Genomic DNA, 27577 nt, shown 5'->3' with positions numbered 1-27577 from the left:
ATAAACTCAACTGACTCACATAATGTAGGCCAACTGGAGTGTCACCTGCAGTTGCTAGTGTGAATATTGCACAGAGCAAGGTTAATCTCCAACAGCTCACAGTGCCTTTAGAACAGATAAACAAACTACTGACGGCCAACCCCGGACGACGCTTGGCCAATTGTGCGCCGCCCTATGGGGCTCCCGATCACCGCCGGTTGTGATACAGCCCGGGATCAAACCAGGGTCTGTAGTGACACCTCTAGCACTGAGATGCCATCCCTTAGACCCACTTGAGAGCCAATAGTAATGACTGGAATGGAATAAATTGAATGGTATTTAACACATCAAACACATGGTTTCCATGTGCTTGATACCATTCCATTTACTCAATTCCAGCCATTATTATGAGCAACACTTTTTATTTTTCCTGAGAATTGTGAAAGATGTAGCCTACCAATAACAATATGTGTATGATGAGGATGTTCCCAACATTTAATAAGTGATTCAAAGAAAAGGAAAATCCAGTACAATAAGATATTGTTGACACGCACACGAATTTCACAAATGTTTGTTTGTTTTCACAGCAAGCGGTAGGGATTTGTCTTTTTACTTTCGAGCCACCACTCTTAGCCCCGACCAATAGAATTCCGGTAAATACATGACAGAAATCTGTCAATAACTGCCTGGTGAGAAAGGGAATGGGAAGCTATCATTGAAATGCATGGCGAACAGTTTGACGACAGACTATCGTTTGGACGCTTGACCATATTAATTATTTTATTCCGTAAGCTACTAACTTCACCGATTGTGACTCGTATCTATAATTCAAAAACGTTAAAGCATGGAGAGGAAAGTTGTGGCCGCTCTCTAGTGTCAGAAGTTAGCTAGCAGCCAAGCTAGCTAGCCCACTTAGCCTGGCTGTAGTCACCTGATCTGACTAGCTACTGATAGCTAGTAGCATCAGTCTTTTTGGTGGCGGAGTTTGGTCAGCAGTGGTTCCCTCGTCCTCCAGCGGGGTGTTGTTATTGGTGAAGTGAGGACAGTTCGGCTCGTCCAGATATCTTGTCATGGAGGACCCATTTGACAGTGGTAAGGAATGACATTATCCGTAGTATAAGGTGACCAGATTTCTGAAATGAAAACCGGGGACATTTTCAGTTCGGCGGTCAATATATAATTAAAATATCCAATGTTATTATCTATGAAATAAAAAAGGGGGACAATGCCTGTTTCATGTATTTAGTCTAACAGGCACACTGACAGAGAAAACGACTATATTACAGAAACACTACAGACGAGACAGAACTGTCCGATCTGAACAGCCATTCAGTGGTCCTGGTAGTCTGGGTAGAATAAGAGCAGAAGAGAACATGAGCAAAATTGAAAAAACAGACAATAGTATATGTGAAATACTTAACAACATAATAAAGAAATAAGACGCCGATGAGGTTGGTAACTACATAATATACTTATACCAACCTAATCTGTATATTTCTCAGAAGAATGTATTTTATTCGGGATTGCTCTGTCTTTGGCAAGCTTCTCCATGAACTCCTGGCTGGGGAGGTTAAAGTTTGTCTTCACAATAAGCATGGCCTTGATGGAAGGAACAGTGAACCTATTTCCTGCTGCTGTCCATAGATCATTCATTTGGGAGAACACTCTCTCGACTGGTGCATTACTTCCAGGTAAGCACATGACAACAGACGCTAATCTAGCCAGGTTAGTGTGTGGGATGTCATTCTATTTGAAGTGGGTAACCACCGTGCTCCATCTCTGACTAAGCGGTGTCTCAGATGTTTTCCATTCTTCAAGCGATCCCCCCTTTAGGAACTCTTGCAGGCCAGTAACCTCGTCACACAATGCATCCTCATTGATGGTCACATTGGGGCATTTTTCCTGCAGTGTGGCTGCTGCTTTCTGGATCTCTTCACACAGAGGTTGCCTTTTTAAAAGGAGACAATGTAAATCTTTTAGATTGTCTGTGTGCTTTCCCCATGCTTGCAAGTAGTTCACAGTCATAGTGAAGAATGATTGGGATGTTTTGAGAAAGCTCTCTTTAGACATGGCTCCATTTTCCTCTAGCTAACAGAAGTCCTCTGACCAAAAATGGAATGAAGTTGTCATCACGTCTTGCAGTCAATTTTGCCTCAACGTTTCTCAGAATTGCAGCGGAGTCCACAGCACAGTGGTCCTGGCCTCCAAGCATCTTGATCATGTCACTGAATACAGTCAAGTTTCCATGGACAAAGGCCAGCCAAAGTTCAGTCAGTGGATCTTCGAACATTGTTCGCAGGACAACAGGGCATTTGTCTTCAGAAATAAAAAAGGATTTCAATGGCACATACATTTTCAGCACTCTTTCTAGAGCAGGGAGCATGGACATCCAGCGAACATTGCTGTGTCCTAAAATGTTATGGTACTCCTGGCCAACAAACTCACAAAAGCCCTTCAGTCTTTCTAGGAGCAAACGGAGCAAACCTGTTGGATTACAACTCAATTGCACTGACTCTCTTTATGTTTATTGGGACATTATTCTTATTGTTCAGCCTTGGCCTACACTTTGCCCTACCAAGGAAGGTGAGGAAATCCAACTCAGATTGGTTTACATTTTCTGCTGCTCGAATATCCTACATCCTCTTGTTTTAGAGGCTAGGCCAAGCTGTGTTAGTGTTATTTACAGTCTTGACTGGAGGCTGCATTAGTTCAGTAGTTTGTTTATGTCCTAAAGACACATAAAATGTCATTTTAACTCAACTGTTTGCTTGGTCAAGCCTTTTGCTTTTGATAGGGCTCCTTGTGTGGGGTGTGTGCTCAATCAGGACCAGCATGTTCTTGCTGTAGGTTCAGTAGCACTACCCATTCTGCTGAAGCTGTCTGCTTTATGGCTCTACAGCTTTATTACTGCAAATAATGAATAAAGGGCTTCTGTTTGTTCAGATTGGAACACACACACACACACACACACACACACACACACACACACACATACTGGTGGTCAATACAATCCATAATAGTCAATGGAAACACTGCTACTCAATAGACATAGACACTGCTATATTTCTCTGAGTGCTTTTGCCTAATTGAAACATGTTCCATGTACAGTTGAAGTCGGAAATTTACATACACCTTAGCCAAGTACATTTAAACTCAGTTTTTCACAATTCCTGACAATTAATCTGAGTAAAAATTCCATGTCTTAGGTCAGTTAGGATCACCATTTTATTTTAAGAATGTGAACTGTCAGAATAATAGAAAGTGATTTATTTCAGCTTTTATTTCTTTCATCACATTCCCAGTGGGTCATTCGTTTACATACACTCAATTAGTATTTTGTAGCATTGCCTATAAATTGTTTAACTTGGGTCAAATGTTTCGGGGAGCCTTCCACAAACTTCCCACAATACGTTGGGTGAATTTTGGCCCATTGCTCCTGACAGAGCTGGTGTAACTGAGTCAGGTTTGTAGGCCTCCTTGCTCGCACATGCTTTTTCAGTTCTGCCCACACATTTTCTATAGGATTGAGGTCAGGGCTTTGTGATGGCCCCTCCAATACCTTGATTTTGTGGTCCTTAAGCCATTTTGCCACAACTTTGGAAGTTTGCTTGGTGTCATTGTCCATTTGGAAGACCCATTTGCGATCAAGCTTTAACTTCCTGACTGATGTTTTGAGATGTTGCTTCAATATATCCACTTAATTTGCCATCATGATGCCATCTGTTTTGTGAAGTGCACCAGTCCCTCCTGCAGCAATGCACCCCCACAACATGATGCTGCCACCCTTGTGGTTCACGGTTGGGATGGTGTTCTTTGGCTTGCAAGCCTCCCCCTTTTTCCTCCAAACATAACAATGGTCATTATGGCCAAACAGTTCTATTTTTGTTTAATCAGACCAGAGGACATTTCTCCAAAAAGTACAATCTTTGTTCTCATGTGCAGTTGCAAACCGTAGCCTGGCTTTTTTATGGCGGTTTTGGAGCAGTGGCTTCTTCCTTGCTGAGCGGCCTTTCAGGTTATGTCGATATAGGACTCGTTTTACTGTGGATATAGATACTTTTGTACCAATTTCCTCCAGCATCTTCACAAGGTCCTTTGCTGTTGTTCTGTGATTGATTTGCACTTTTCGCACCAGCACGTGTCTCCTTCCTGAGCGGTATGACGGCTGCGTGGTCCCATGGTGTTTATACTTGCGTACTATTGTTTTTCTGAGGTCTTGGCTGATTTCTTTTGATTTCCCCATGATGTCAAGCAAAGATACACTGAGTTTGAAGGTAGGACTTGAAATACATCAACAGGTACACCTCCAATTGACTCATGATGTCAATTAGCCTATCAGAAGCTTCTAAAGTCATGACATAATTTTCTGGAATTTCCAGAAAATGTTTAAAGGCACAGTCAACTTAGTGTATGTAAACTTCTGACCCACTGGAAAAGTGTGAATTATAAATTAAACAATCTGTCTGTAAACAATTGTTGGAAAAATTACTTGTGTCATGCACAAGTAATTTAACCGACTTGCCAAAACTATAGTTTGTTAACAAGAAATTTGTGGAGTGGTTGAAAACAAGTTTTAATGACTCCAACCTAAGTGTATGTAAACTTCTGACTTCAACTGTATGTTATTTCATTAGCCTACTTCAATTCAGAATGCACAGGGCCTACATGGAACGCCTAACTGATGGGTGAATCCTGTCTTGGACACTGTGACTGCAGTAGTATGGAAACGAAATGCCCAGAGATTATTCCTTGTTCAGGTGACACAGGTTGTTTTCACTAACACACAGCCCAGAGGAAAGGCCTCTTGCCTGGCCTTATCTGCCCTGAGGCACCAAGTATACCTGGTCTGGGCTCTGCCTGGGGTGAGTCTAGTCCCAGCACCACTATGGCCTTGAACTTTCAGTCTGTGTGGCCCTAGCTAAGTCATATAGGGTAAACAAATAAGTCTGTAGACTGTCTGTGGATCTGTCTGTTTGTTTGAAAACAGGAAGAGTCTGGTGAAATGCTGCTGACACTTTCAGTTTCTTTGCTGCGTCAGTTTGAGGTGCACTCATTTTGGTCTAAAAACAGTTACCACATTTTTAGAATGGCCTCATTTGACACACAATACTAGTTCTAACATGGAATTAAAGGTTGCTATGGTTCTTATTTTGATCTGGGTATTATTAAATATGTGCCAGCAGCATACCACCCTCTGAAGCTAAGCAGGGTTGGTCCTGGTCAGTCACTGGATGGGAGACCAGATGCTGCTGAAAGTGGTGTTGGAGGGCCAGTATGAGGCACTCTTTCCTCTGGTCTAAAAATGCCCCAGGGCAGTGATTGGGGACATTTGCCCTGTGTATGGTTCCGTCTTTCGGATGGGAAGCTAAACGGGTGTCCTGACTCTCTGTGGTCACTAAAGATCCCATGGCACTTATTGTAAGAGTAGGGGTGTTAACCCCGGTGTCCTGGCTAAATTCCCAATCTGGACCTCATACCATCATGGCCACCTAATCATCCCGAGTTTCCAATTGGTTCATTGATCCCCTCCCACCTGTAACTATTCCCCAGGTTGTTGCTGTAAATGAGGAAGTGTTTTCAGTCAACTTACCTGGTAAAAGAAATAAATATTCAGCTCCATATCAAGGCCTATTAATAGGAGCAGAACTTTCTGCAGACCACAGGACTTCTGAATCAGGACTAGATCTGCTGCACGGAGGGATAGGATGAACTCTGATGGCTTCAGTTAGCCTTCTCCTAGTCACTCAGTCTAGGCAGCTGGGCCCTACCAACACGCATGCATGTTCTCACACAATGGAACACGCGCAATAGAACGTAGTAGGTGAATGAGATGGCTTTTTTTTATAGTGTCATCGGTTATGATGATACTGGCTCTCTGTTCACTTACATGCAACACCCACTATTCACTGGGACTTCAGAGTGTGTGTGTGTGAGAGCTTTGTTTGGGCCCAGCCCTGCATTCACCCACCATTGAATTAGAACACACATAGGGGCTCAGTCCCTCTGCACAGTTTTATTACAGGTGACAAATGGGACCCTTTACAAAGAGGCACATCGGGACATTTTTTACAGTTTGACTACTGTTGTAATTGTTGTTATTGAATTAAATAGTTGGCCATTTCTCTGTTTTTCTGAGGAGATACTGGGGAGAATCAAAAGAAAGGTTTTATTGAACGTGTGTGTGTGTGTATATATTAACCTTTTTGTTTGCTTGTATGTGTAACCAGAGCGAGCGTCCCTGCCCAGGAACATGATAGAGAACAGTATGTTTGAGGAGGAACCTGATGTAGTGGACCTGGCCAAAGACTCTACAGCCTTCCCGGTAATTACATACTATACAGCACTGACATTAACCCATCCCCTCATCAGTATTCCCTTTTCTTCCAACTGTTTATGTTTTTCCAGATTTTCACATCTTGCCTTCTGTCTTTTTATTTTCTCTCTCTTCTTTCTCTTTTTTTACAACTCCCTCCTCCAGGAGTTCCCGGCATTGGACCCAGATGAGGTGGTGTACGAGCCCCGTAGCTCCCGTCTGCTGGTGCGAGGTCTGGGAGAAAACGACCTGGACGATGAGGAGGAGGACTATGAGTCGTCAGCCCGCCTACTGGGCATGTCCTTCATGAACAGAAGCTCTGCCCGCAGTCCTAGCGCCTCCCCTTACATTAGACAGGCTCTACCCAGGTTACTGGTTCAAATCGAAATAAACTTGATTTAAAGTGCATTTAAATAAGACAGGCACTTTACAGTAAAATAGAAACAATGAAAGAAACAATACTAAAGATATTATATTTACAGATTATTAAATAGTTTTATTTGTTGTTTTTTGGTCAGGTCATGTTCCCGCCCCTCGGCTCGTATGCTGGTGGTGGGCGTGTTCATCTTGGTACTGGTCACGTCCATGGCGATGGTTCTCTATTTCCTGCCTGGCTGTACCTTCACTAAGGTAGGCGTGTGTGCTTGCGTTTGTGTGAGTGAAGAGTGTGCGGTTACTGCATCGACCTCCACAGCTACGGGAGGTGTGTGTTTGTGTTCACCGTGTTGATCCTCTCTCCCCAGGCTGGCTGTCCTAAGGCTAACTCCTCCACTCCTATAGAGCTGGTCTATCCTAAAAGCACCAATGGGGAGCTGTTTCCTTGGAATGAGCTACGCCTCCCAGCCAGTGTACGACCTGTAAACTACGACCTCTCCTTGACCCCTGACCTGACTTCCATGACCTTCACCGGCCGCACCATCATCAACATGATTATACAACACGACACCAAGCGCATCGTTTTGCACAGCTCCGAGATCAATATCATCAAGGCAATCTTTCAGGTAGCAATGCTACGAACATTGACTATTTAATCGGAAATGGTAATATTATTGAAAACTTAACTGTTATTGTTCTTATGTAAATTCCTTACTTGCAATGTGAAGAGAGTAAGAGTTGCTTTCCCTGGGGAGATAACTTATGTTTTACTTAGCTTAATTATGTTTCCCTTGCTAAATAATGTTTTTACCTAGTTAGATTGTTTCACCTTGTTAAGTACTGTTTTTACTGTAACCCTTCCAGGTTGGAGAGGGTAAGAGTGTTGAGGTGAAGGTGTTGGAGTATAAACCATGGCAGCAGATAGCTGTCAGCTTCCCAGAGGATCTGAAGGAAGGCCAGGTGTGTGTGTTAACATTGGACTACACAGCCAGCCTTTCACACGCCTACGACGGCTTCTATAACAGCTCCTACAATGACAAGACTGGAGCCAAGAGGTATGCAAAACATTGTCCTAAAAATAACAACCTAACTCGGTGTGAATGCAGTGAGACACGTTCTTTAAGTGTGTAAACTTGAGTGTATGTTGACCTTTAGTAAACTTCAAGCCTAGTCCTTGCTCTCTGTGACTGAGTGATTCTATTCAACCCTCAGGGTCCTAGCTGCCACACAGTTTGAGCCCCAGGCAGCCAGGAAGGCCTTCCCCTGTTTTGACGAGCCTGCCTTTAAAGCCACCTTCCTGGTCAGGATCACCAGAGAACCTGAATACATCGCTCTGTCCAACATGCCCAAGGTACAGTGTGTGTGTGTGTGTGTGCACTTGTGAGTTTGCGCGCAGCTGTGTATTTTTAAGTTGTAAATATACATTACAAAATGTGTTGACATGAAATTATTATTGGAGACGCTTCACATGCCAGTGTATAAAAAACATCTGTTAATGAAACTATGCACTAGTTTCATTAACTAGTTTATGCACTAAGTCGATCTGGATAAGAGCCTTTGCTAAAATGTAAATGTAATCTAACTGTGTTGTGTTTCCCAGGCTAAGACGACTACGTTACCCAGCGGCATGCTGGAGGATGAGTTTGAGCAGACTATTGTTAATATGAGCACCTACCTGGTGGCCTTCATCGTAGCCAACTTCACCAGCATCACTAGAAATGTATCCAATACACTGGTACGTACAGAGTCCCTGCCTCAATCTATTCACACTAGTTCTATGGCCTGCAACACACTAGAATGCAACTCTGTCTACTCTGTGCCTATCCCCCCCAACTTTGGTACTATTGTATTTATTCAATTTGTATGGTGTGTGTTGCAGGTGTCAGTGTACTCTGTGCCAGAGAAGGAGGAACACACACAGTATGCTCTGGACACCGCGTCCAGGTTGCTGCAGTTCTACAACATCTTATTTGACATCGAATACCCTCTGAGGAAACTGGGTGAGAGGAAAGACAGAAACACACAGACACTCAGCCCTCACACAATTAGCTCAACTGATGAACACCTTTTACATGTAGTAGTTAAATATATTAAAAAATGAAGGCCAAAAGATGAATTAAAAAATGTGAGGGAAAAGTCTGTTTTCAATAATGTGACACAAAATACGCATTGGTATTGACCCCTCCACGTTTCTGTATCTCTCTCTCTCTACCCTTCCTCCCTTCTCTCTCCCCCTCCTCCAGACCTGGTTGCTATCCCAGACTTCCTGGCGGGAGCGATGGAGAACTGGGGTCTGATCACCTTCAGAGAGACCAGCCTTTTGGTACAAAACCAGTCCTCTCCTCTCGACAAACAACTAATCGCTAACGTCGTAGCCCACGAACTTGCTCACCAGGTGTGTAGACGATTACGCGGCGATGGAACACGTGTGTATGCACGTCAGCAGTCTTAATGCTGTTTTGACGTTTGGTTAAGAAGCGCTGCTGTTCTTATGCAGTTGCTTTAACAGTGTCTAATGCTCCTATGATACTGTTATAAAGCTGCCGTAACACTGTTCTAATGCCGCCATGTGTCAGTGGTTTGGGAACCTGGTGACGATGCGCTGGTGGAATGACCTGTGGCTCAGCGAGGGCTTCGCCACCTACTGGCAGTACGCATCTCTAATGACAGAGTTCCCACAGCTGTACCTAGTAAGTAGTACCACATCACACGCGCGTGTAAGTGCTGTGCAAGGGGTCAATGTAGATTTAAGATGGCCGCGGTAGAATGACCTCTCTTTCGTCTCCAGGGCAATGTGTTCCTGGAGCAGCGGTTCAAGGCAATGGCCAAAGATTCTCTGAACTCCTCCCACCCAGTCTCAGTGTCGGCCCAGGTGACCACACCTGAACAGGTGTCTGAGATGTTTGACTCGATCACCTATGAGAAGGTACTTCAATTACATTATTCGCCTTTACTTACAACTTAATTGATTAGTGTAGTGAATGATATCGAGTACTGTGGTCACAGCAGTGATGTGTGTTGTCTTTGTGTGTGTGTGTTTGTCTCTAGGGTGCGTCCCTCCTGCTGATGTTGAACTCCACTCTGCCAGACGGTCAGTTCAGGAAAGGACTTATCAAGTACCTGTGTCAATACAGAGGATCTAACACGGTTACTGACGACCTCTGGAACAGCATCACACAGGTAGCAGTGGTCTGTCTGAGAACCTGTCCCTTACATTCGTCTCTGTTTCCTGATTTTAGTTATTTTCACAGGTTCCTTATTTTGCGTCTGCAAAATCTGGTGTCGTACCCTTCCCCTTTTCACAACCATCACGCTGTATGCGTATTGTGTGTGGAGATGTCTTGTCTATTGTGTTAGTACTGGTGATGATACTCCATCTCTCTCTGGCCCAATGTGATGAGTAGTAATATTAGTAGTAGGGCTGTCCCTGACAACAACAAAAAGATTGGTCGACCGAGGAAAAAATGAAACGTGTATTTTTCCATATGTTTGAATACAATCTACTGTATCTAGGCTACTGAGCTTGTCTGATGCTTTAAACACTGCGATTTAAAAATGAAGACACACAAATCACTAAAGAGCGAGCCAGAGATCAATATAGCCTCCTCCCGCTGCTGTTGGCCTTCGCAGATTCTGCCGTTACACTTCTGAAGTTACCGGTAACAGGCTACACCAGCCGCCGGCAACCTTTTCCGTTTTGAGTGCTACGTTATCGTACCATTTCTACTGATCTGCGTGCAAGTTATAATTTTCATATACTAATGTAAAAGTAACTTATATTGCCATTGCCAAATATAAAAATACCCTACATAAAGCCAACAAATAAAAACATTGCAGCCCGCAGGTAGAAAATATCCCGATAAATATCTATGAATCACATTGGCAACGTATGGCCTGTCTACAAGTAACTTGAAACATTGTCAGCTATTAACTTGGTCTGGCCCCGATGCTCGTGCTAGTAAACTTCCGACATTGTATAAAATCTGACCATATCCTCCTGATTCCTGCTGACAAGCAAAAACTAAAGCAGGAAGTAGTAGTGACTCACTCAATGCGGAAGTGGTCAGATGACGCAACTACTAAGCTACATGACTGTTTTGCTAGCACAGGCTGGAATATGTTCCGTGATTCTTCCGATGGCATTGAGGAGTACACCACATCAGTCTCTGGCTTCATCAATAAGTGCATCGATGACGTCGTCTCCACAGTGACCGTACGTACATACCCCAACCAGAAGCCATGGAATACAGGCAACATCCGCACTGAGCTAAGAGTAGAGCTGCCGCTTTCAAGGAGCGGGACTCTAACCCGGACGCTTAATAGAAATCCCGCTATGCCCTCCGAACCATCAAACAGGCAAAGCGTCAATACAGGACTAAGATTGAATCCCACTACACCGGCTCCGACGCTCGTCGAATGTGGCAGGGCTTGCAAACTATTACGGACTTCAAAGGGAAGCACAGCTGTGAGCTGCCCAGTGACACGAACCTACCAGACGAGCTGGTAAGGCAAGCTCTCCGTAGCCGATGTGAGTAAGACCTTTAAACGGGTCAACATTCACAAGGCCGCAGGGCCAGACGATTACCAGGACGTGTACTCGGAGCATGCGCTGACCAACTGGCAAGTGTCTTCACTGACATTTTCAACCTCTCCCTGACCGAGTCTGTAATACCAATATGTTTCAAGCAGACCACCATAGTCCCTGTGCCAAGAACACCAAGGTAACCTGCCTAAATGACTACAGACCAGTAGCATTAAAGTTGACCGGTGCAGCTCTAGCAGGGCAGAAATTTGATGAATTGACTTGTTGGTAAGGTGGCATCCTGTGACGGTGCCACGTTGAAAGTCACTAAGCTCTTCAATAAGGCCATTCTACTGCCAATGTTTGTCTATGGAGATTGCATGGCTGTGTGCTCGATTTTAAACACCTGTCAGCAACGGGTTTGGCTGAAATAGCCAAATCCACTAATTTGAAGGGGTGTTCACATACTCTTGTATGTATAGTGTATTTGCCACTGCTTGACTAAAAAATGTTCTTCAACCAACAGCCTATCGATCAAACAATCGACCAGTTGATTAAATTGTGTTAGCCCTAATTAGTAGACATATATTTTTATATCATTGATTATTGTTTCTGGATGTGCCAGGCCCAAGTGCTTCCCCAGCAGGAGAGTGTGTCAGACATGATGAGAACATGGACGCTGCAGAAAGGCTTCCCATTGGTTACCGTCAGCCGCAAGGGTGGTGAGGTGACCCTCACACAGGAACACTTCCTGCTCTCCACAGACAACACCACACACACCTCCAGGTGAGATGCACGTGCGTAAGCATGCACACACATATGCGCGCGCGCGCGCACGCACACACACCAACCTGTTTTTTTTTTGTGTGTCCTCCTCAGCCTGTGGCACATCCCTGTGACATACGTGAATGACAGCTGTAGCTCTGCCCCTTCCTGCAGACAGATGTTCACTCTGAGGAATAAGACAGGTATAACACAGACAACTTCTGTACATTGAACTGGGTAGCTGTCATTTAGTTTGACTTAATGTTATGCATTGTCTAGTTTGTGTGTCAGGCTTGTATACTACTTAGTGATGTTTGGCCTGCTGGTTGTATGCTCTGAGGTAAGAGCATGTTCATGTATCTGAGTGCATTGTTCTGTGTTTTCCTCTTAGCGACTCTGAAGGTGTCAGAGAGTGTGAAGTGGCTGAAGTTGAACTACATGAACACGGGCTTCTATATAGTTCACTATGGAGACGAGGGCTGGGCAGCTCTCATAGACGCTCTAAAGACTGACGTCAGCACACTCACACCCCACGACCGCGCTTCGCTCATACACAACATCTTCTCCCTGTCCAGGTCAGTGTGTGTGTGTGTGTTTGTACTGTGGCATGGTACACTCAATGGAGGATAATACTCGCTAGGTGAGATCTCTCAGAAAGATGGGATTTCATTTTTTTAGACGGTGGTCGTTGCTGTAAAAGAAAATGTGTTCTCAGTCAACCTACCTGGTAAATAATTAAGAAATGGATGAATTGGTAAATAATTAAGAAATGGATGAATTGGAGGCCTGTCTTCATACTCTGCCTGGTCTTGTACGATTACTTTACTTGAACATGTCTATGTTAGATGTTTTGGATGCTCAACTGAACAGACAACGGACACAAATAGACTAAATTGATTCATATCTATTCATTTTTTCTCTCCCTCTCATCAGGCTGGGTCGTGTGTCCTTCCGTCAGGTTCTCAGTCTGTTGGACTATACTACCAATGAGACTGAGACTGCTCCTCTGACAGAAGCCCTATCACAGCTCAGCTCTGTCTACAGACTACTGGACAAGAGACAGGAGCTAAGACTGGTGGCCCGCATGAAGGTACACACACTAGATTGTCAGGTACCTTGTTCTGGGGCCTAGTCCCACCATTTGGGACAAACTGACTGTGCTTACGTTCTCTTTGTAATGTGTGTTCCAGGCGTACATCTTGGGTCATTTTGGCTCTCTGATGGACAGTCAGGACTGGGGAGTGGAGGAGAGTGTCTCCAGTCAGGAGCTGAGGTCAGCCCTGCTAGAGGTGGCATGTAGTCTTCGACGCCAGAACTGTACTGACCAGGCCACGGCCCTCTACGAACAGTGGACCAACTCGAACCAAACCAATCGGTACACACATGGACTGACTGAAAATTGTTCAAACGATGTAGTAAAACTGGATTATATTTTGGGTTCTGATGGGGTACAACAGTTGAACTAAGCTCATGATTTATAAGTTATATTCTTCAAGAATCAATGGCTATATATCATGAATATAAAAGGTAAAAAATGTATGTATTTATCGTATATTGCCCCTTTATGGATATAAACAATGAAGACAGGCTTGCTCGTTTAAAAAAAAATATATATACTTTTAGATATTTTGGCTGCCATTGTCTTCATCAGAAATGAGTAAAGCTAGTGACCTGTTCTATAGTGATCTTGTGGTAATGTAATGATGTGTTGTCTCTTCCAGCATCCCAGGTGATCTTCAGCGAGTGGTGTTTTCTGTAGCAGCCCAGTCTGACTCTGGTTGGCTGTCTCTGCTGGACACCTACAGACTCACCACTTACGACTCGGAGAAACGCAAGATACTGCAGGCCCTCGCCTCCACACAGGACCCACGACGCATCGTATGGTGAGAGAGACTGTGTGTGTGTGGGCGGTGGGGTGGTCCATGGTAGAGGTCTTCACGGATCCACCTGTACCCGAATACCCGAGACCAGAATTCAAAATGGTTTCAATGGTCTGAGTCGGATCTGATATGATTGTCTCAGGTATGTGTAATTTTAACTGACTTGTCCAGAAGAACCCATTCAGATCCGAACGCGACTGCTGCAGTGGAGAGAGAGAAATCGTAGAATTAGCTTTTCACGAGAGTGGTGCTGGTTGGAAGCAATAGGCTACAGTCAGAGCCTCCGTGTGGGGAAAAAGTTAGGACATATCTAATCAATGATGGAATGGAAAGTTTAAAGGAGAAGGATGAGCTACAACAACCAAGAGCCAACAGGTAGGCTGCTACTTTATATTCTGAATGGAGTTGTTGTTGTTTGTAACTGTAGGATGAGAAAGCGCATGCAGCTTCTATTAGCCTAGATGGTTAGTTAACCAGGTTCTCCTGGTTTGATGCAGTCAAGACAAGTACTACGTGATCATATTGGATGATAAATAACCTAGCTACAGTATGGCAGCTATTAGTCTACTATAGTGCGAGTCGGCTTGTTTGGTTGCGGTCTCTCCCTCCCTGTACACTGTGTCACCCGCACAGCACGGCCCCTGCTAGATCGTCACCTCTCTCTACCTCCTCGCCAATGTGATTAACCTCTCTAGGGTATGTGGGACGGTAGCGTCTCACCTCGTCAACAGCCAGTGAAACTGCAGGGCGCCAAATTCAAAACAGAAATCCCATAATTAAAATTCCTCAAACATACAAGTATTTTACACCATTTTAAAGATACACTTGTTGTAAATCCAGCCACAGTGTCCGATTTCAAAAAGGCTTTACGACGAAAGCACACCAAACGATTTATGTTAGGTCAGAGCCAAGTCACAGAAAACACAGCCATTTTTCCAGCCAAAGAGAGGAGTCACAAAAAGCAGAAATAGAGACACAATTAATCACTAACCTTTGATCTTCATCAGATGACACTCATAGGACTTTATGTTACACAATACGTGTATGTTTTGTTCGGTAAAGTTCATATTTATATCCAAAAATCTGAGTTTACATTGGCGCGTTATGTTCAGTAGTTCCAAAACATCCGGTGATTTTGCAGAGAGCCACATCAATTTACAGAAATACTCATTGCTAAAAGATACAACTGTTATGCATGGAATTTTATATCCACTTCTCCCTAATGCAACCGCTGTGTCAGATTTAAAAAAAACTTTACAGAAAAAGCACACCATGCAATAATCTGAGTACGGCGCTCAGACGACAAATCAAGCCAAACAGATATCCGCCATGTTGGAGTCAACAGAAGCCTGAAATGGCATTATAAATATTCACTTACATTTGATGATCTTCATCAGAATGCACTCCCAGGAATCCCAGTTCCACAATACATGTTTGTTTTGTTCGATGAAGTCCATCATTTATGTCCAAATAACTCCTTTTTGTTAGCTAGGTGCAGACGAAAAGTCAAAAGGTTCCGTTACAGTCCGTAGAAACATGTCAAACAATGTATAGAATCAATCTTTAGGATGTTTTTAACATACATCTTCAATAATGTTCCAACCGGAGAATTCCTTTGTCTTCAGAAATGCAATGGAACGCAAGCTAACTCTCTCACCATGAACGCGCCTGGTCAGCTCGTGGCTCTCTGGCAGACCTCTGACTCATTCCCCTCTCATTCGCCCCCACTTCACAGTAGAAGCCTCAAACAAGGTTCTAAAGACTGTTGACATTTAGTGGAAGCCGTAGGAAGTGCAATATGACCCCATTTCCACTATCTTGGATAAGCAAATAGTTGAAAAACTACAAACCTCAGATTTCCCACTTCCTGGTTGGATTTTTTCTCAGGTTTTTGCCTGCCATATGAGTTCTGTTATACTCATAGACATCATTCAAACAGTTTTATAAACTTCAGAGTGTTTTCTATCCAAATCTACTAATAATATGCATATCCTAGCATCTGGGCCTGAGTAGCAGGCAGTTTACTCTGGGCACGCTTTTCATCCGGACATGAAAATACTGCCCCCTACCCAAGAGAGGTTAATCAGCTCTGGGTTAGTAAAGTAGCTTAAAAATTGACTTTTCTGCTGCTTCCCTCAATCGGATCGGGTCTGGATCCGACGAGGTCTAAACGGAACAGATCTAGTTGTCCTCGGGTCCGTTCGGAACGGGTCTGTATATTTTAAAAATTCATTCATGCATATTGGGTCCGGATTGGAATTCCCCAGGTCCATTTCAGAACAGGTCCATCTTTTTGGACCAGTGAAGGCCTCTAGTCCATGGTACTTAATCAATCAATATACAGACAATTAACTGGCCAACTTAACCTCTACCCAGAGGTTGTGCGGAGCGTCACACAGTTGTAATTAAGCTGTGCCCAGATATGTTTGTAGCGGCCTGTGGTGTGTGTCTCTGCAACACTCAAAACACATCCTCCTTCAGGATTCTGAGTGCGGTGCTCGAGGGAGGGATTATCCACACCCAGGAGCTGCCATTGGTCATCAGCACTGTGAGCGACGGCTTCGCTGGCCACTTGTTCGTCTGGGACTTTGTCAAAGAGAGCTGGGACAGGATCATAGAGAAGTGAGTGCCCCTAAAGAATAAGATCAATTATACGTTTACACACTTACACCGTCAACATACAGAAATAGATGCAAAACCAATACAGTTTCCCAATCAGAATCTGTGGCCCTGTTTTGATTGCATGATATGGAGAAGTGGCCTGTTTTAATTGGCTGTGTGTGTGCAGGTTTCCAGTGGGGTCCTATCCCATCCAGAGCATCATCAAGTCCACCACCTCCCAGTTCTCTACTCAGACACACCTGGAGGAAGTGAGCTTACACCTCAGAACCATGCTGACTGTATATCATGTCTGTGAATCAGATGCGTAGAGCGTGTGAGTCCTCTTCTCTCATGTTAACTCTTGTCTGTGTAGGTCCAGGGTTTCTTCTCCAGTCTGAAGGGGCGGGGCTCTCAGATGCGTAGCGTCCAGGAGGCTTTAGAGACCATCAGACTGAACCAGCACTGGATGGACAGGAACCTCGCAACACTTAGAGACTGGCTCTAACATGGCCGCTTGGCAACTGTAGCCCTCGACAACCCGTTCTGGGGACCGTGTTGGCATGGCAACAGCAGCTTTTGCACTGTCGTAGGGCTTGTCTCAAATGATCTCATATTCCCCTTTTTGTTACTACTTTTTTAACTACTTTTCGCTAGGGATGGGCACGGTTAATCGAATATCCGGATATACGGACAGACATTAGTATTCGATGACTTGAGTGTTCATTTATGGAAGAATCAAAATTAGAAGCTTATTTTTTTTTTATCAATGGAAAAAGCTTTGTCTAAATTAAATGAAGCAAGGCAACAGTAAACATGTTGTCCCCCACAAATGATGCAGAAATCTAAATGGCAGAAAATCCATCATGGCGGACCTTATTGTCTTTGTGAGGAGAGGAACCTCTGTACCGAATGTCATGACATTAGGTCAAACGGGTGAGGGGCGTGACCTTTCAAAGTTTGCATTTTCAATCTCGTTATAACGCCACCATCTGGCCATAACTGTAATTTTGTAAATGCCGTATCTCTATGGCAATACGCATTATTCACCCAAGTTTCGTCAATCGGGCCAGTGCTATCTGAAATATTGCGCGTAAAGACAGATCGGGGAGGGCAATTATACTTGGGACATTTTTACCTACAAGGATATACAGATAACTGCCAAAATAAAGGACACACCAACATAGTGTTTTAATCTCTCTAGGGGACGTGAGACGTTAGCGTTCCACCTCTTCAACAGCCAGTGAAAGTGCAGGGCGCCAAATTCAAAACAACAGAAATCCCATAATTAAAATTCCTCAAACATACATGTATTTTACACCATTTTAAAGATACACTTGTTGTAAATCCAGCCACAGTGTCCGATTTCAAAAAAGCTTTACGACGAAAGCAAACCAAACGATTATGTTAGGTGAGTGCCTATTCACAGAATAACACAGCCATTTTTCCAGCCAAAGAGAGGATTCACAAAAAGCAGAAATATAGATAAAATGAATCACTAACCTTTGATGATCTTCATCAGATGACACTCATAGGACTTCATGTTACACAATACGTGTATGTTTTGTTCGGTAAAGTTCATATTTATATCCAAAAATCTGAGTTTACATTGGCGCGTTATGTTCAGTAGTTCCAAAACATCCTTTGATTTTGCAGAGAGCCACATCAATTTACAGGAATACTCATAATAAACATTGCTAAAAGATACAACAGTTATGCATGGCATTTTAGATGCACTTCTACTTAATGCAACCGCTGTGTCAGATTTCAAAAAAGCTTTACGGAAAAAGAAAACCATGCAATAATCTGAGTCGGCGCTCAGAGCCCAATCAAGACACAAATATAGCCGCCATATTATGCAGTCAACAGAAGTCAGAAGTAACAATATAAACATTCACTTACCTTTGATGATCTTCATCAGAATGCACTCCCAGGAATCCCAGTTCCAGAATAAATGTTCGCTTTGTTCAATAATGTCCATCATTTATGTCCAAATTCCTCCTTGTTGTTCTAGCGTTCAGTACACTTTCCAAACTCACAACGCGCGGGCAGGTCCAGCAGAAAGTACGGACGAAAAGTTTAAAAAGTTATATTACAGTCCGTAAAAACATGACAAACGAAGTATTTAATCAATATTTAGGATGTTGTTAACATAATTCTTCAATAATGTTCCAACCGGAGTATTCCTGTGTCTTCAGAATTGCGATGGAACAGAGCTCGCTCTCACGTGAATGCCCATGGTCAGAGCATGTTCAGGTCATGGCAGACCTGACTCATTCCTCTCTCCTTCGGCCCCACTAAACAGTAGAGGCATCAGACAAGGTTCTAACGACTGTTGACATCTAGTGGAAGCCTTAGGAAGTGCAACATTACCAATATCCCACTGTATCTTCAATAGGAGCTGAGTTGAAAATCGACCAACCTCAGATTTCTCACTTCCTGGTTGGATTTTTTCTCAGGTTTTTGCCTGCCTGATGAGTTCTGTTATACTCATTCAAACAGTTTTAGAAACTTCAGAGTGTTTTCTATCCAAATCTACTAATAATATGCATATTCTAGCTTTTATGGCTTTGTAGCAGGCCGTTTACTCTGGGCATGCTTTTCATCCGGACGTGAAAATACTGCCCCTATCCCAAAGAAGGTAATAGGGTGTTGGGCCACCACGAGCCGCCAGAACAGCTTCAATGCGCTTTGGCATAGATTCTACAAGTGTCTGGAACTCTATTGGAGGGAAGCGACACCATTCTTCCGTGAGAAATTCCATACTTTGGGGTTTTGTTGATGGTGGTGGAAAACACTGTCTCGTGCAACGCTCCAGAATCTCCCATAAGTGTTCAAGAACGGGTGACTGACCCACCCACCCACACTCTTTAAACCCCCTATGCTCCTTTGAGACCCCTCTTTCAAAGTAACAGATCTCTTCTAGCCATGGTAGCCAAAATAATGGGCAACTGGGCATTTTTATACATGACTCTAAGCATGATGGGATGTTAAATGCTTAATTAACTCAGGAACCACACCTGTGGAAGCACCTGCTTTTTAATATACTTTGAATCCCTCATTTACTCAAGTGTTTCCTTTTGTGTTGGCAGTTACCTATACCATTACATTTGAAATTCTTAATTTAATAAAACAACATTTTGAATGTAGCTAGTTTTTATAACAGTGTGTTGCGCTACTGCGGCACATTTAGGCCTACAGGCATGCTATTTTTCCCACTTCAAATAGCGATTTACAGGCACTCATCTTACTGAGTTTACACAATACCTGACAGATCATTGAAAAACACTCACCAGAAAACCTTTTTGTAACAGAATCAGTTCCATCTTGGTGAAAATCAGACTTCTCTTTCGCTGTTGCTGTTAGCCAACCTCCTGGAGGAAAGCAGCATGTCTGCTGTTTTACCTCTGCCATGTGCATTTTCGTCATTCTGATTGGTCGGCAGTCAATATCCGGATATCCGAAAAAGTATCATGATATATTATTTGAATAGTAAAATAATTTCAAAGGCCCATCCCTACTTTTCACAATGATCAGAAGTAGTGCACTTTACTGTATAGGGAACATGGTGTTATTTTTAGGCTTGTCCTATGAGTTTATTTAGTAGTATTTAGCTCAGGGTGAACTCAAATTCCCCTCTCTATGCTGTTGAGCAAACTTCACCTATAGCTTTCACCACAACACCATGCCTGGATACAGCAGCCTGTACTTTCTTTCAAACTCGACGTGCTTCACATTGTATGGAGGTAACTCGCCCCTTCCGCCACCACATAGTGTATGTGTAGCAGCCACCTGAGAAATAAGGAAAGGAAGAGAACATGCTGTGTGTCATCAACGCTGGCCACATGTCATCAGTATGCGTCACCTGTGAAACTGGTGCAGTGACTAACTGCTCTCTCAGGCCCTGGCCCTGACACCAACCTCCTCATGACTGTCCTACTGACTGTGAGCAGTGGGGGAGATGGGAGAATGTCTGTTGAAGGCCAGAGTTGGGCTACAGAGCTGATACACAATGCAAAGGGGTTAGGTGACAGTGTAGACAGCATGCTACCCAGGCTTCAGCCAGAACATGTACAGCTACTAGTTACATGTTGAAGGAACATGAAAATACCTTCTCACTGTTTAGATGCTCCCAAAGTTCTACTGTACCACATTTCCACCACTAGGTCTTTTATTTAGACCTCAAGAAGTATTGGTCGGATAGTGGAAACGTTGCTGAAACGTTGTTTGATGAATCTTGAAGTATCTAACCCCCACAGCACTCCCTGTGAGCACTTCTTCTGTTGATGTAAATTTATTTGTTACATTTTGACAGTTAAAGGAAAACTCCACCCAAAAATGATATTTTGGTATTTATTTCATTAGTCCATTGTTGATATAGTCCCAAAACCGCTTTTCTACTTTTCCTTTGAATATGAGGCAATCTGTGTACAGAATATTTCACTCACAATGCTTGTAAAGATGTAATTATTATTACTCCTATCTCTACCTTGCTTTTTGCTTGTCATATTTTGTGTGAGCAGATATCTCTCACTTGTTTTTAAAGTTTGGTTTCTGTTGTGTGTGTATATAGTGTGTACAGTGTGATACCACATAGACATAAGAGTCCCGGTCAAATGCTTTTAATGGTTTTGTTTTTACTAAACAATGACGTATACTGATTTTTAATGTTGGCTCACTTCAATGCCTCATGTTCGAATATGGCAGTGTTTCCCAAACTCTGCCCCCCCCCCCCAAAATTGGTGAATGTTTTGGTTAAATTACAGGGTTGCCTGATTATGTCTCTGTCTTTTCCATTAAAGGACTTGACAGTGAGCGACCCAACAGTGTTGCGTCTGTAGAGCTGGCTAGAGTCGTTTTCTATGCCGTGTCTGTAGTCCAACCAAGTGGATAATCAGAAAGTAATTTCACCAGTTTAAGTTCTGTGATTGGTTAGCCTGGCTCAGTCAGGGCTAGGTTACGTTGTCTCACTGTGTGTGAGGTTTAAGGTATTTAGTTCTGTATGGTAGCCTTGTTGTTAACGTAATTGTTTCAGCCTCCCAGCTGGCTCTGTTAGAAGTTCCCTGTAGGAACAGATCTAGGGCCAGTTACCCCCACCAAAGCCAATGAAGACCTTAACCAAACATGGAGCTGACCTTGGATCAGTGTTTAGGGGCATCTTCATGCTACCTCCTCTCTGCTACAGCAGCACTAGCTCCAGTGGTCACCCACTGAATGTCCTGAAGGAACTCTTCTATTACAAAACAGCATGACCAATGACTGAGTGTCTAGCTAGCTCCTCTTCTATTTAGATTAGCCTCAGATGTCTGTATGTCTCCTGTTGGTACTGGCTCATTCTGAAGGAGGATTTACTTCCCTGTCTCACTCTGAATGTTATGTCATGTTGAAAACATTGGAAAAACCAGGTCATATTGGTGGTTATATTTATTTTTTATTTCACCTTTATTTCACCAGGTAAGTTGACTGAGAACACGTTCTCATTTCCAGCAATGACCTGGGGAATAGGTACAGGGGGGATGAATGAGCCAATTGATAGCACTATGAAATCAAATATGTTAGCTTTGGTGCAGAATTGTGAATCATTGTTGGTTTTTAGATGTTAATCATTCACTCACTCACCAGAAAACAGCCCGTACTGTACCTCAGAGCTCAGGGAGATATGTTAGAAACTGTTAACTCTTCACTGAACCTACTGCCATAAGGCCTACCTAACACTGCCACAAAGATGACATAACATGTTATAACCCATCATCATTACAATCTCATGAAAACGCCCTTTTCCACTACCATAACTTAAACTATTATTTAGGTTTGTTAGATTTGATATCAAGTTAATTAGCCAAAGCCTACATAATGACTGCTTGTTTTCTATGTCATTCTTACAACAGTGTTATAATGCCTTATGACAGACGGTTTAGGTGAAGTGTTAGTGTATGAAGACCCAGATGGAGGTGGCATGTCGCCAGGCTGTAGCCTGTCTCTAGATTATGATTCTATGTTAGTGTATTCCTATGCCAAGCCCACCTTGATTGTTGCTCATTTTAAACATTTTTTTGCACTGGGGTTGAATGATGCTGAAAAATGTAAGGCTCTTCATGCCATGAAAAAAAAATATATGAATAAAAATGTTTTATGGACTTTCATTGCTCTGTGTTTTGTGTTCAGCAGGTCAAGTGTTCGCTTGGGATTTATCCAAATGTGCTACCGATAGGAATGTAATGTAGACTATACACAGGGCTAGAGTTGTTAGTACTGTATGGTTAATTACACAACTAGACCACCAGAGGCTGCTCTTTTCCCCCTCTCCCTGTGACGTCTCACTGTCTTCAGTCTTGCTCGTCATATTTGTGTGGTGGAGGGCTCATTTTAATACACAATAGATAATTTGTCTTATCATTCCTTTCCCCCACCACGAAAACACAATCTTTAAGATTATTTCTGTCATGTTTGTACTCCAGACATACACAACTGCACCACCTATCGCACCTTCACAAAAAACATGAAGACATGGCTAAAGGCCAATCCGACTTGAACATAATCTCTAGCTGTGTATTTCTGCTTTCCATGTGTGTAGTTTGAGGTGTGGAAACTGTAAAGGATGGTTTTGTTCTCTTTTTAACAAAAATATAAGCCTTATAGAAATAGGACATGTTAATCACAAAACATAGCGTGACTGCTGAATAACAAGAAAACAGGAACTGAGCAGTGTAGTCACCGACAACTCAGCTCAAACTTCACAACAAACACTTCCGGATATCTGGATCCTGTGTGCTGTGAGGCTGGGACAAGCCTGGGCACCACCGATAGGCTAGCAAGTTTAAACCACGCTAAGCCTCTACTGTGATAGGCCAACTCTGGAACTACCTCTGTCCCAGTATAAAGGAAAATGTCTGTACTATTCTAGTCTGTTCCCTGCTTTACCCTGCGTGGTGATACAGTGAACCCGTATATACGAAAATTGCATTTACCATTCTGAGCTTATGTTAAATAAAAATAGTTAAGGTATATTCGGTGACTTTGAATCACATTTTATCCTGATACCAGATTCGATTGACGCAACCTTTCACAAAGCACTGTTGCTTTTGTGCTATTGCTGTCAGCATGCTACGTGTTGCTTGTCCTATGTTGCTCTGCATGTGCTCACTACTCATTGTTTGTCTGTATTGTAATTGTTTTTAATAACCTTCTCAGGGACTGCAGTTGAAAATTAGCCGGGTAGCTAAAACCGGCACATTTACTGAAACGTTGATTAATTTGCACTGTCCCTGTAAAAAATAAAATCAATCAATTCCTGTCATACACTGGAAATGGTACTGTGTAAAAAAAATCACCACCCCGTTCACGAAAATTGTTCGCTCCTACGGAGCGGTGGGTTGCTATATAAAACAGGCAGACAGGCATTGTTACTGTTCATTTGAACGTTAGGTTACTCGTTTTTCCTATTCTACGTGGCTTTGAGCGTGGTATTATCATTGGTGCCATGCGCGCCGTTCACAGAAACGGCCAGCCTCCTTTTCACGCACGATAGTGTCTAGGGTTTACTGAGAATGGTGCGACAAACAAAACATCCAGTCAGCGGCAGTTGTGGGTGAAAACAGCTCGTTGAGAGGTCGAAGGAGAATGACAAGAATTGTGCAAGCTAACAGGCAGGCCACAAACAGGAAAATAACTGCGCAAAACGGCATCTCGGAACGCACAACTCATCGATCCTTGTTACGGGTGGGCAATTGCAAGGGGATACCACAGCGGGTTCCACTCCTATCAGTTAAGAACAAGCAGCTCAAGTTGGCACACGATCACCAACACTAGACAATTGAGTGGAAAAACATTGCCTGGTCCAACGAATCCTGGTTCCTTTTGCGTCATGCTGATGGCAGAGTCAGCATTTGACGTAACAGTATGAGTCCATGGCCCCATCCTGCCTGGTGTCAACAGTACAGACTGGTGGTGTAATGGTGTGGGGATTGTTTTCCTGGCACACTTTAGGCCCCCTTATTTCAACACAATAACGCTTCCATGCCCCAAATAATTCAGGCTGTTCTGGAGGCAAAGGGGGTTCTGTGTATATCCACAGAAAGTAAAAACACTACTTAAAGTTGGCCCCAAAGTAACATTACTCTACATCTGCAAACCAGAATGTTATTACTCGACAGACATTTGTATTTACAGTACCTTTGGAAAGTATTCAGACCCCTTGAGTTTTTCCACATTTTATTAGGTTACAGCCATACTCAAACGTATTTAAATAGTATTTTCCCCCTCAATCTACACACATCTAAAAACAGGTTTTTACATTTTTGCTAATTTATTACAAATGTTTTATTTAACCAGGTAGGCTAGTTGAGAACAAGTTCTCATTTGCAACTGCGACCTGGCCAAGATAAAGCATAGGAATTTGACACATACAACAACACACAGTTACACATGGAATAAACAAAACAGTCAATAATACAGTAGAACAAAAGAAAACAAAAAGTCTATATACAGTGAGTGCAAATGGGGTAAGAAAGGGGAGTTAAGGCAATAAATAGGCCACGGTGGCGAAGTAATTACAATATAGCAATTAAAACACTGGAATGGTAGATGTGCAGAAGATGAATGTGCAAGTAGAGATACTGGGGTGCAAAGGAGCAAGATAAATAAATACAGTATGGGGATGAGGTAGGTAGATAGATGGGCTGTTTACAGATGGGCTATGTACAGGTGCAGTGATCTGTGAGCTGCTCTGACAGCTGGTGCTTAAAGCTAGTGAGGGATATATGAGTCTCCAGCTTCAGTGATTTTTGCAGTTCGTTCCAGTCATTGGCAGCAGAGAACTGGAAGGAAAGACGATCAAAGGAGGAATTGGCTTTGGGGGTGACCAGTGAGATATACCTACTGGAGCGCGTGCTACGATGGTGACCAGTGAGCTGAGATAAGGCGGGGCCTTTACCTAGCAGAGACTTGCAGATAACCTGTAGCCAGTGGGTTTGGCGACGAGTATGAAGCGAGGGTCGCAATGGTGGGTAGTGTATGGGGCTTTGGTGACAAAACGGATGGCACTGTTATAGACTGCATCCAGTTTGTTTAGTAGAGTGTTGGAGGCAATTTTATAGATGACATCACCGAAGTCGAGGATCGGTAGGATGGTCAGTTTTATGAGGGTATGTTTGGCAGCATGTGTGAAGGAATCTTTGTTGCGATATAGGAAGCCAATTCTAGATTTAATTTTGGATTGGATATGCTTAATGTGGGTCTGGAAGGAGAGTTTACAGTCTAACCAGACACCTAGGTATTTGTAGTTGTCCACGTATTCCAAGTCAGAGCCGTCCAGAGTAGTGATGCTGGACGGGCGAGCAGGTGCGGGCAGTGATCGGTTGAATAGAATGCATTGACTTGCGTTTAAGAGCAGTTGGAGGCCACGGAAGGAGAGTTGTATGGCATTGAAGCTCGTCTGGAGGTTAGTTAACACGGTGTCCAAAGAGGGGCCAGAAGTATACAGAATGGTGTCGTCTGCATAGAGGTGTATCAGAGAATCACCAGCAGCAAGAGCAACATCATTGATGTATACAGAGAAGAGAGTCGGCCCGAGGATTGAACCCTGTGCCACCCCCATAGAGACTGCCAGAGGTCCGGACAACAGGCCCTCCGATTTGACACACTGAACTCTATCAGAGAAGTAGTTGGTAAACCAGGCGAGGCAATCATTTGAGAAACCAAGGCTGCCTAGTCTGCCAATAAGAATATGGTGATTGACAGAGTCGAAAGCCTTGGCCAGGTCGATGAATACGGCTGCGCAGTAATGTCTCTTATCGATGGCGGTTATGATGTCGTTTAGGACCTTGAGCATGGCTGAGGTGCACCCATGACCAGCTCTGAAACCAGATTGCATAGCGGAGAAGGTACGGTGGGATTCGAAATGGTCGGTAATCTGTTTGTTAACTTGGCTTTCGAAGACCTTAGAAAGACAGGGTAGGTCTGTAGCAGTTTGGGTCTAGAGTGTCTCCCCCTTTGAAGAGGGGGATGACCACGGCAGCTTTCCAATCTTTGGGAATCTCAGACGATACAAAAGAGAGGTTGAACAGGCTAGTAATAGGGGTTGCAACAATTTCGGCAGATAATTTTAGAAAGAGAGGGTCCAGATTGTCTAGCCCGGCTGATTTGTAGGGGTCCAGATTTTGCAGCTCTTTCAGAACATCAGCTATCTGGATTTGGGTAAAGGAGAAATGGTAGGGGCTTTGGCGGGTTGCTGTAGAGGGTGCCGAGCAGTTGACAGGGGTAGGGGTAGCCAGGTGGAAAGCATGATCAGCCGTAGAGAAATGCTTATTGAAATTCTCAATTATAGTGGATTTATCAGTGGTGACAGTGTTTCCTAGCCTCAGAGCAGTGGGCAGCTGGGAGGAGGTGCTCTTATTCTCCATGGACTTTACAGTGTCCCAGAACCTTTTGGAGTTAGTTCTACAGGATGCAAATTTCTGTTTGTAATAGCTAGCCTTAGCTTTCCTAACTGCCTGTGTATATTTGTTCCTAACTTCCCTGAAAAGTTGCATATCACGGGGGCTGTTCGATGCTAATGCAGAACGCCACAGGATGTTTTTGTGCTGTTCAAGGGCAGACAGGTCTGGAGTGAACCAAGGACTATATCTATTCCTAGTTCTACATTTTTTGAATGGGGCATGCTTATTTAAGATGGCGAGGAAGGCACTTTTAAAGAATAGCCAGGTATCATCTACTGACGGGATGATGTCAATGTCATTCCAGGATACCCCGGCCAGGTCGATTAGAAAGGCCTGCTGGCCTCACAGACCCATTACGGATGCTGGCAATGAGGCAGTGATCGCTGAGATCTTGATTGAAAACAGCAGAGGTGTATTAGGAGGGTGAGTTAGTTAGGATGACATCTATGAGGGTGCCCGTGTTTACGGATTTGGAGTTGTACCTGGTAGGTTCATTGATAATTTGTGTGAGATTGAGGGCATCAAGCTTGGATTGTAGGATGGCCGGGTTGTTAAGCACGTCCCAGTTTAGGTCACCTAGTAGCACGAGCTCAGAAGATAGATGGGGGGCAATCAATTCACATATGGTATCGAGGGCACAGCTGGGGGCAGAAGGTGGTCTATAGCAAGCGGCAACAGTGAGAGACGTGTTTCTGGAAAGGTGCATTTT

The 27577-nt window shown here is 43.5% G+C and overlaps 1 protein-coding gene across 1 annotated transcript; it reads left to right on the top strand.

Annotated features, from left to right (window-relative positions):
* Positions 1 to 649: 649 nt before the first annotated feature.
* On the top strand, positions 650 to 22575 carry LOC139576663 (leucyl-cystinyl aminopeptidase-like). The gene is made up of 22 exons (XM_071402992.1): positions 650 to 1071; positions 6207 to 6301; positions 6458 to 6660; positions 6811 to 6922; positions 7036 to 7293; positions 7532 to 7722; positions 7880 to 8018; positions 8268 to 8402; positions 8547 to 8667; positions 8911 to 9062; positions 9244 to 9357; positions 9456 to 9593; positions 9716 to 9847; positions 11815 to 11975; positions 12069 to 12157; positions 12346 to 12529; positions 12888 to 13044; positions 13145 to 13329; positions 13676 to 13837; positions 16316 to 16456; positions 16623 to 16704; positions 16809 to 22575. Exons 1-22 carry the CDS (start codon positions 1050 to 1052, stop codon positions 16938 to 16940), a joined length of 3105 nt encoding a protein of 1034 aa, XP_071259093.1. The 5' UTR covers positions 650 to 1049; the 3' UTR covers positions 16941 to 22575.
* Positions 22576 to 27577: the final 5002 nt, after the last annotated feature.

This window comes from Salvelinus alpinus, chromosome 5, assembly GCF_045679555.1.
Source record: "Salvelinus alpinus chromosome 5, SLU_Salpinus.1, whole genome shotgun sequence".
Classification (NCBI taxonomy): Eukaryota; Metazoa; Chordata; class Actinopteri; order Salmoniformes; family Salmonidae; genus Salvelinus; species Salvelinus alpinus.
Note: the sequence above shows the minus strand (reverse complement) of the source record. Positions and strands in the feature narration are given on the sequence as shown.

Coding starts and splice junctions, on each gene's coding strand:
- LOC139576663 (XM_071402992.1), top strand. CDS start 1,050: ATGGAGGACCCATTTGACAGTG. Junction 8,668..8,910: donor ATACCCTCTGAGGAAACTGG/GTGAGAGGAAAG, acceptor CCCCTCCTCCAG/ACCTGGTTGCTATCCCAGAC. Junction 13,838..16,315: donor GACCCACGACGCATCGTATG/GTGAGAGAGACT, acceptor ATCCTCCTTCAG/GATTCTGAGTGCGGTGCTCG.